Source organism: Rhinopithecus bieti, unplaced genomic scaffold, assembly GCF_001698545.2.
Source record: "Rhinopithecus bieti isolate Rb0 unplaced genomic scaffold, ASM169854v2 scaffold_13087, whole genome shotgun sequence".
In the NCBI taxonomy this organism is placed as follows: Eukaryota; Metazoa; Chordata; class Mammalia; order Primates; family Cercopithecidae; genus Rhinopithecus; species Rhinopithecus bieti.
The window spans coordinates 152761-161711 of NW_016807313.1; the positions used below are offsets into that span (position 1 = coordinate 152761).

An 8951-nucleotide genomic window follows, 5' to 3' on the forward strand; every position below is an offset into this window, starting at 1 on the left:
CTAAAAATACAAAAACTAGCCGGGCGAGGTGGCGGGCGCCTGTAGTCCCAGCTACTTGGGAGGCTGAGGCAGGAGAATGGCGTAAACCTGGGAGGCGGAGCTTGCAGTGAGCTGAGATCCGGCCACTGCACTCCAGTCCAGGCGACAGAGCGAGACTCCGCCTCAAAAAAAAAAAAAAAAATTGGCCATGCGTGTTGGCTCACACCTGTGATCCCAGCACTTTCAGAGGCCGAGGCGGGCGAATCACCTGAGGTCGGGAGTTCGAGACCAGCCTGACCAACATGGAGAAACCCAATCTCTACTAAAAATACAAAATTAGCCAGGTGTGGTGGCGCATGCCTAATCCTAGCTACTCAGGAGGCTGAGGCAGGAGAATCACTTGAACCCGGGAGGCGGAGGTTGCGGTGAGCCGAGATAGCACCATTGCACTCCAGCCTGGGCAACAAGAGTGAGACTCCACCTCAAAAAAAAAAAAAAATAGCTGGGCATGGTAGCAGGCGCCTATAGTCCCAGCTACTCAGGAGACTGAGGCAGGAGAATCACTTGAACCCGAGAGACAGAGGTTGCAGTCAGCTGAGATTGTGCTGCTGCACTCCAGCCTGAGTGACAGAGCAAGGCTCAGTCTCAGGAAAAAAAAAAAATCTTAGACTGGTTTTCAGAGCCTTCCTGAGTTCCTTGACACTCCAGCAAGCTGTTTCATACTGACCTGTTTTCATTCCCTGGACACTCGGCACACTTTGGCCCCCTTTGTGCCTTTGCTCAAGCAGTTTTCTTTCCCTATAATTTCCTTGCTACTCCCAAGCCCATATCTATTTATCAGCATTTACAAGACATCGACTGGCCGAGGTGACAGATGCCTGTAATCCCAGCACTTTGGGAGGCAAGGGGCAGGAGGATCACTTGAGGCCAGGGGTTTAAAACCAGTCTGGGCAATATAGTGAGACCGTGTCTCTCCAAAAAAAAAAAAAAATTTAAATTAGCTGGGTGTGGTGGCAGGTCCCTGTAGTCCTAGGTACTTAGGGGCTGAGATGGGAGGATTGCTTGTGCACAGGAGGTAGAGGCTACAGTGAGCCATTATCTGCCACTGCACTCCAGTCTGGGTGACAGAGGAAGGCCTTCTGGAATCTCCTTCAGTTAAAGTTGATCTCTCATTTCTCTCAATAGCTATAGTCCTATATTTGTGCCCTGGTTTTGCTGCTTTTCACAGTTTACCCTTAATTAACTCTTGTTTTTTTGTGGGGATTTTGTTTGTTTGTTTGTTTTTGTTTTGTTTTGTTTTGTTTTTTGAGACGGAGTCTCACTGCAGCGCTCAGGCTGGATTGCAATGGCGCGACTTGGGCTCACTGTAACTTCCGCTTCCTGGGTTCAAGCAATTCTCCTGCCTCAGCCTCTCAAGTAGCTGCGACTACAGGTGCACAGCCCCACACCCAGCTAATTTTTGTATTTTTAGTAGAGATGGAGTTTTACATATTGGCCAGGCTGGTCTCGAACTCCTGACCTCAAGTGATCCACCCTCCTAGGCCTCCCAAAGTGCTGGGGTTACAGGAGTGAGCCACTGCACCCAGCAATCCCTTGATTAACTCTTGATCCACAAAGCAAAGAAGGCTTATTCTACTCTTTACAAAGAATAAATACTCAGTTAGTACTCATAAATTAAACATCTAATCTAGTCATGCAGACATTTACATACCTAAAGGTGCCAACCTAGAAGTCTAGAATAGGAGGAGAATGTTGGCCTGCCTAATATAGATTTGGACAAGAGATAATGAAAATAGGGGAGCTTGGCCCAGTGCGGTGGCTCACGCTTGTAATCCCAGCACTTTGGGAGGTCGAGGCGAGTGGATCGCAAGGTCAGGAGATCGAGAACCATCCTGGCTAACAAGGTGAAACCCTGCCTCTACTAAAACAATACAAAAAATTAGCCGGGTGTGGTGACACGTGCCTGTAGTCCCAGCTACTTGGGAGGCTGAGGCAGGAGAACGGCTTGAACCCGGGAGGAGGAGCTTGCAGTGAGCCGAGATCGCGCCACTGCACTCCAGCCTGGGCAACAGAGCAAGATTCCATCTCAAAAAAAAAAAAAGAAGGAAAGAAAATAGGGCAGGTTGCTTTCTTTTTCTCCCTCTCTTCCTCCCTCCCTCCCTTCTTTCCTTTCTTCCTTCCTTCCTTCCTCCCTCCCTCCCTCCCTTCCTTGTCCCTCCCGCCTGCCTGCCTGCCTGCCTGCCTTCCTTCCTTCCTTCCTTCCTTCCTTCCCTTAAGACTCCTCTGATCCAAGTCCAGCTAGCTTTGAGGTTATTGTATATCAAGCCAAAATAAACTTGGTCTTGGTGGGTGGGATGACTTTCTTGGTAATGGCTAATGGCTTGATGAAGGGAAACTAAGTCATCTGAACATCTATTGTGATTTAGGCACTGTCAGGCACTCTGTGCAGTGTTATGTAGTCCCCGTAACAGTCCGACAAGGGACTTATATTATCCCCACTTACAACTGAAAACAGTTAAGGCCGGGCACAGTGGCTCATGCCTGTAATCCCAGCACTTTGGGAGGCTGAGGTGGGCAGATCACCTGAGGTCAGGAGTTCAAGACCAGCCTGACCAATGTGGTGAAACCCAGTCTCTACTAAAAATATAAAAATTGGCTGAGTGTGGCGGCGGGCACCTACAATCCCGCTACTTGGGAGGCTGAGACAGGAGAATTGCTTTAACCCAGGAGGTGGAGGTTGCAGTCAGTCGAGATGGCACCATTGCACTCCAGTCCAGGCGACAAGAGTGAATCTCCATCTCAAAAAAAAAAGAAAGAAAGAAAAGAAAACAGTTAAATGGTTTCCGTAAGATTATAAAGCTAGGATGGGAGTTTGAATCCGGCTGCCTCTGATACCCAGCACCATTTTAGTGCCTTCATGCATTCAGTGATTGGCAAGAGACCAAGGAAACCTAGGCTAGAACAGTTCCCAAAGGCTATATGCAGTGTGGAAGTATTTGTGGAGTGCTGGGAATCTGATGGAGTTTAGTATTAAGTGCCACTGGACAAGGCATTAGAAAACCTGGCCCCTGGCCGGGCGCAGTGGCTCACGCCTATAACCCCAGCACTTTGGGAGGCTGAGGTGGGCAGATCTCCTGAAGTCAGGAGTTCAAGACCAGCCTGGCCAAGATGGTGAAACCCCATCTCCACTAAAAATAAAAAAATTATCCAGGCATGGTGGCAGGTGCCTATAATCCCAGCTACTTGGGAAGCTGAGGCAGAGAATTGCTTGAACGCGGGAGGTGGAGGTTGCAGTGAGCCAGGATCACGCCACTGCTCTCCAGCCTGGGCAACAGAGTAAGACTCCGTCTCGGGAAAGAAAAAAAAAGAATACCTGGCCTCTGATCTCTACTCTGCCTGCCTCCATCTATGATCTTCAGTCACTGAGTTTCTCTGGACCTCTATTCTCTTGACTGTATAATTAGAAGAATAAATCAGCTTATTTATTTTATTCATTCATGTTTCATGCATTATACAGTAAGGAGCTTGAAGTCTCATGTTGTCATAGATAAGTGAATGGAGAATTAAAATACAACACGAAGTCTAGTGCAGTGGCTCACGCCTGTAATCCCAACACTTTGGGAGGCTGAGGCAGCCAGATCACCTGAGGTCAGGAGTTCGAGACCAGCCTGACCAACATGGTGAAACCATGTTGGTCATGGTGCACAGGGGGTACTCCAGGTGCCCAGAAGAAGAGGGGCAACTAGCTCCTTAGGGCCATCATCCTAGCTGAGTGCATTCTACCCAGGTGGAATTTGAAGAGCTTATTGGGGTGGGGGAGGACAGCCCCAGGGGGAGATGGTAGACCAGGTTACCTCTGAGAACTGCAGTTGGTTCCCCACCTATAATGAAAGGGGAGAAGGTTTGGGAGGCTGAGGCCGGAGGATCTCTTGAGCCCAGGAATTTGAGATTAGCTTGGGCAATATAGTGAGACTTCATCTCTACAAAAAGTTTTTTAAATTAAACAAACATGGTGGTGTGTGCCTGTCATCTCAGCTACCCGGGATGCTAGGGTGGAAAGATCACTTGAGCCGGGGAACTGGAAGTTGCAGTGAGCTGAGATCACACCACTGCATTCCAGCCTGGGTGACAGAGCAAGACCCTGTCTCAAAAAATACATAAATAAATAAAGGAGGGAAAGGGTAGAAAAGTGAGGGCCAAGCAAGAGCTAGCTTGGCAAGGGACTTAAATGCCTCGTGAAAAAGCTTAGACTTTTCTCTTAAGGCTATTGGAAGGGTTTAAGCAAGATGGTCTTTGCATTTTATTAAGCTCTCCTTGGCAGCATAGTAGATAGAGTCCAGGAGTGCAGAACGGGTGGTGGGAAGACTCTTTAGAAAGTGATTGCAAAAATTAACTGAGGCGAGAGATGATGATGGCCTGAACACATGTATTGGCAATGGGAATGAGGAGTAGAGGATAAACTTGAGAACTCTGAAGAGATGGAAAGACTAGGATTCATTGACTGTATCAGTCAAAATGGCTACAGATAATTTCACAACCTCCGCTGCCGCAGATGGGCAAGGCACTGTGGTGCTCATTACAGTCACTCAGGGATCCAGGCCAAGGAGCATCTCCAGTGTGGGCTGGTAGCTATGCAAGAGGGAAAGCTCTATAGGGACTCACAGGACAGTTAAATGCTGCAGCCCCAAAGTGGCATCCCCATTCACAACTCATAGACCAGAACTTGTCACCTGGCTACACCCAATCTCTGGGAGCCAGAAAGTTCAGTTGTGAATAAGCAACCCTGGGACTGCCCCTGTGCCTAACCAGATGTGGGGAATGAAGACTTCTGGGTTTCTGACTTAGATAATTAGCCAGCCATGGCTGGGCACAGTGGCTCACGCCTGTAATCCCAGCACTTTGGGAGGCCGAGGCAGGCGGATCACAAGGTGAGGAGATCGAGACCATCCTGGCTAACACGGTGAAACCCCATCTCTACTAAAAATACAAAAAATTAGCCGGGCGTGGTGGCAGGTGCCTGTAGTCCCAGCTACTTGGGAGGCTGAGGCAGGAGAATGGCGTGAACCCGGGAGGCAGAGCTTGCAGTGAGCCGAGATTGTGCCACTGCACTCCAGCCTGGGTGATAGAGTGAGACTCCGTCTCAAAAAATAAAAAGAATTAGCCAGACATTTGAGGCATTTGCTAAGAAAGAGAAGATGGCAACGGAGCAGTGGAAAGTGAGCCAACCAAATAATTAATTCTGTGTGTCTTTTTCAGCTTAAAGTGTAATCGTTGTATTGGTCCTTTTTCATCATCAAAGAGAACTGAAAGTCATCTTCATTTGTCAGCAATTCATTCTTTTTTTTCTTTTTTGAGATGGAGTTTCACTCTTTTTTGTTTGTTTGTTTGTTTGTTTTGTTTTTGTTTTTGTTTTTTTTGAGACGGAGTCTCACTCTGTCACCCAGGCTGGAGTGCTGTGGCCGGATCTCAGCTCACTGCAAGCTCCGCCTCCCGGGTTCACGCCATTCTCCTGCCTCAGCCTCCCGAGTAGCTGGGACTACAGGCGCCGCCACGTCGCCCGGCTAGTTTTTTGTAGTTTTTAGTAGAGACGGGGTTTCACCGTGTTAGCCAGGATGGTCTCGATCTCCTGACCTCGTGATCCGCCCGTCTCGGCCTCCCAAAGTGCTGGGATTACAGGCTTGAGCCACCGCGCCCGGCGGAGTTTCACTCTTATTGCGTAGACTGGAGTGCAATGGCACAATCTTGGCTCATCACAACCTCCGCCTCCCAAGTTCAAATGATTCTTCTGCCACAGCCTCCCGAGTACCTGGGATTACAGGCACCCGCCACCACACCTGGCTAATTTTATGTTTTTAGTAGAGACGGGGTTTCACCATGTTGGCCAGGCTGGTCTCAAACTCCTGACCTCAGGTGATCTGCCCGCCTCAGCCTCCCAAAGTGCTGGGATTATAGGTGTGAGCCACTGCACCCAGCCTTTTTATTTATTTATTTATTTTTTGAGACAAGGTCTTTCTCCAATGCTCAGGCTAGAGTGGTGCAGTGGTGTAGTGATGGCTCATTGCAGCCTTTACCTCCTGGGCTCAAGTGATCCTTCCACCATAGCCCTCTACATAACTGGGACTCCAGTTGTGCACCACCATGCTTGGCTAATTTTTTTATTTTTTTATAGAGACGGGGTCTCACTATGTAGCCCAAGCTGGTCTAGAACTCCTGGGCTCAAGCAGTCCTCCTGTCTCAACCTCCCAAGTGTTGGAATTACAGGCATGAGCCACTGTGCCCAGCCGACATTATTCTTTGCAAAGAGAGTTTTAGTTCATTCTTCCCAGCTAAACAAAAGCTTTGAGTTTTAAAAATGTAGCATTCAGGACAGGCGCAGTGGCTCACGCCTGTAATCCTAGCATTTTGGAAGGCTGAGGCAGGCGAATTGCCTGAGGTCTGGAGACAGAGACCAGCTTGGTCAACACAGCAAAACCTCGTCTCTACAAAAATACAAAAATTAGCCAAGTGTGGTGGCAGGCGCCTGTAATCCCAGCTACTCAGGTGGCTGAGGCAGGAGAATTGCTTGAATCCGGGAGGTGGAGGTTGCAATGAGACAAGATCATGCCACTGCACTCCAGCCTGGGCAACAGAGTGAAACTTTGTCTCAAAAAAAAAACAAACAAAACAAAACAAAAAGACCAGGCACGGTGGCTCATGCCTGTAATCCCAGCTCTTTGGGAGGCGGAGGCAGGGGGATCACGAGGTCAAGAGATCTAGACCAGCCTGGCCAACATGGCGAAACCCCTTTTCTACCAAAAATACAAAAATATAAAAATTAGCTGGGCGTGGTGGCACGTACCTGTAGTCCCAGCTACTTAGGAGGCTGAGGCAGGAGAATTGCTTGAATCCGGGAGGTGGAGGTTGCAATGAGACAAGATCATGCCACTGCACTCCAGCCTGGGCAACAGAGTGAAACTTTGTCTCAAAAAAAAAACAAAAAAAAAAAAAATAGCATTCAGATCTAATACTATGTGTCTTTCTTGAATTTTCATATGGACTAGTGTGTCAACATATAGTGTTAAAAAAAGTTATTAACTAAGATAGTAGTGAAGCCTTCCTCACGTAAGAATATCAGGCTGCTGGCCAGGTGCGGTGGCTCACGCCTGTAATCCCAGCACTCTGAGCAGCCTAGGCAGGCGGATCACTTGAGGTCAGGAGTTCGAGACCAGCCTGGCCAACATGGCAAAACCCTGTCTCTACTAAAGATACAAAATTATCTGGGTGTGGTGGTGCATGCCTGTAGTCCCAGCTACTTAGGAGGCTAAGGCAGGAGAATTGCTTGAACCCGGGAGGTGGAGGTTGCAGTGAGCCAAGATCACACCACTGCACTCCATCCTGGGCCGACAGAGCGAGACTCCATCTCTTTAAAAAAAAGAAAAAAGGGAAGAATATCAACCTGCTGAATTCAAAATGCCAGAGATATAAATGCCCTCCGCCTTCTTACTGCCATCCCCCAGCATGGCACATTTCAAGATATTAAGGGATGGGAGTCAGGAGGAGGTGTAATTAGGCTGATTGGAACCTATTGTGCTGCTCTGGAGCACAGGCACCAAGCAGCCTTAGGGAATGAGTGCCTGAAGATCATTGGGAAATTATGTCCTCTTTCCAGAAAATAACGTAACAGAAATACTCCATCTATACTATTTCTCCCTTTCTTTGTTTTCCATCTCCCCTCCCCAATTTAATTGTGGTGCTTACAGTGTACCTTTAAAACTGACTTCATCATGCATTTGTTTCTTAACAGTTGCGAGAAAGAATCAAAGCTGGCAAAGGTGTGACTTCAGCTATTGACCTGTGTCGTTACCATGGAAACAAGGCACTGGAGGCCCTGGAGAGCTTTCCTCCCTCGGAGGCCAGATCTGCTTTAGAAAACATTGTGTTTGCTGTGACCAGATTTTCATGACATCAAATTAAAAAGACACTATTGTTAGCTGAAAATCCTAGGGAATGAGGTGATGGGGAGAGCTTTCATGAAGCATTAATGACTTTTAAAACATATGCATTTTTCCTTCCTTTTATCACATTGCTAAATGAGTTCTGCTTGCTTTTTGGAACTGCTACAAACAAAATTAGAAGAAAAAAAGGTCAAGCAGTTTTCACTTGTCACGCCAGAAGCACACTTGAGGCTGCAGTCACAGAAATAATTAATGAGATTCGCTCCTGTGACCTCAGCAAATGGACAGGAAATAAGTCCTTATTGATTGGACCGAGCCGGGGATGGCGCCAGGGCGGTGGCCTGTGGTTTTCCTTCTAGAGAGGACAAAGCAAGCTGGAAGCTGCAGGTGTCAAGAGAAACGCTCTCAATACCAACCAGGGCGGACTGTCAAATCAAAAACTAGTGACCAATTTGTCATAATGGAGAGTAGTTCAATGGATTAAGAAAAATATGTGTTATTTGTTGTCTTGCAATTATGTCTGTGGATTTTTTTTTTTTTTTTTTCAGATGGAGTTTTGTTCTTGTTGCCCAGGCTGGAGTGCAATGGTGCAGTTTTGGCTCACTGCAGCCTCCGCTTTCTGGGTTCAAGCGATTCACCTGCCTCAGCCTCCCAAGTAGCTGGAATCACAGGCGCCTGCCACCACGCCTGGCTAATTTTGTATTTTTAGTAGAGGTGGGGTTTCACTGTGTTGGCCAGGCCGGTCTCGAACTGCTGACCTCAGGTGATCCACTTGCCTTGGCCTCCCAAAGTGCTGGGATTACAGGTGTGAGCCACTGCGCCTGGCCCCATGTCTCTGGATTTATAATGTAGTATGAATATACTTTGTGCTTTATGGTTTTTATAATGTCTTTTTGGAGAAATTGCTGAAAAGTTGCCAAATATTTGAAGTAGGAGATTAAAATGTTATCAAATGTTAAATTAGTTATATTAGGAATAGTCTGTTTTTCTTTCTTGAAGATCAGTTTTTTTTTTTCAAACACATTTCAAATAACCAAA

At 47.5% G+C, this 8951-nt stretch overlaps 1 protein-coding gene across 1 annotated transcript in view; it reads left to right on the plus strand.

Moving 5' to 3' along the window:
- Positions 1-8951, plus strand: part of LOC108535241 (decaprenyl-diphosphate synthase subunit 2) — a gene marked incomplete at its 5' end in the record, with an annotated part of 142635 nt that extends 133684 nt beyond the window's left edge. The window contains one exon of the mRNA XM_017881138.1: positions 7763-8951. Within this exon, the coding sequence (XP_017736627.1) occupies positions 7763-7921 (159 nt within the window). The remainder of the gene's footprint in view (positions 1-7762) is intronic.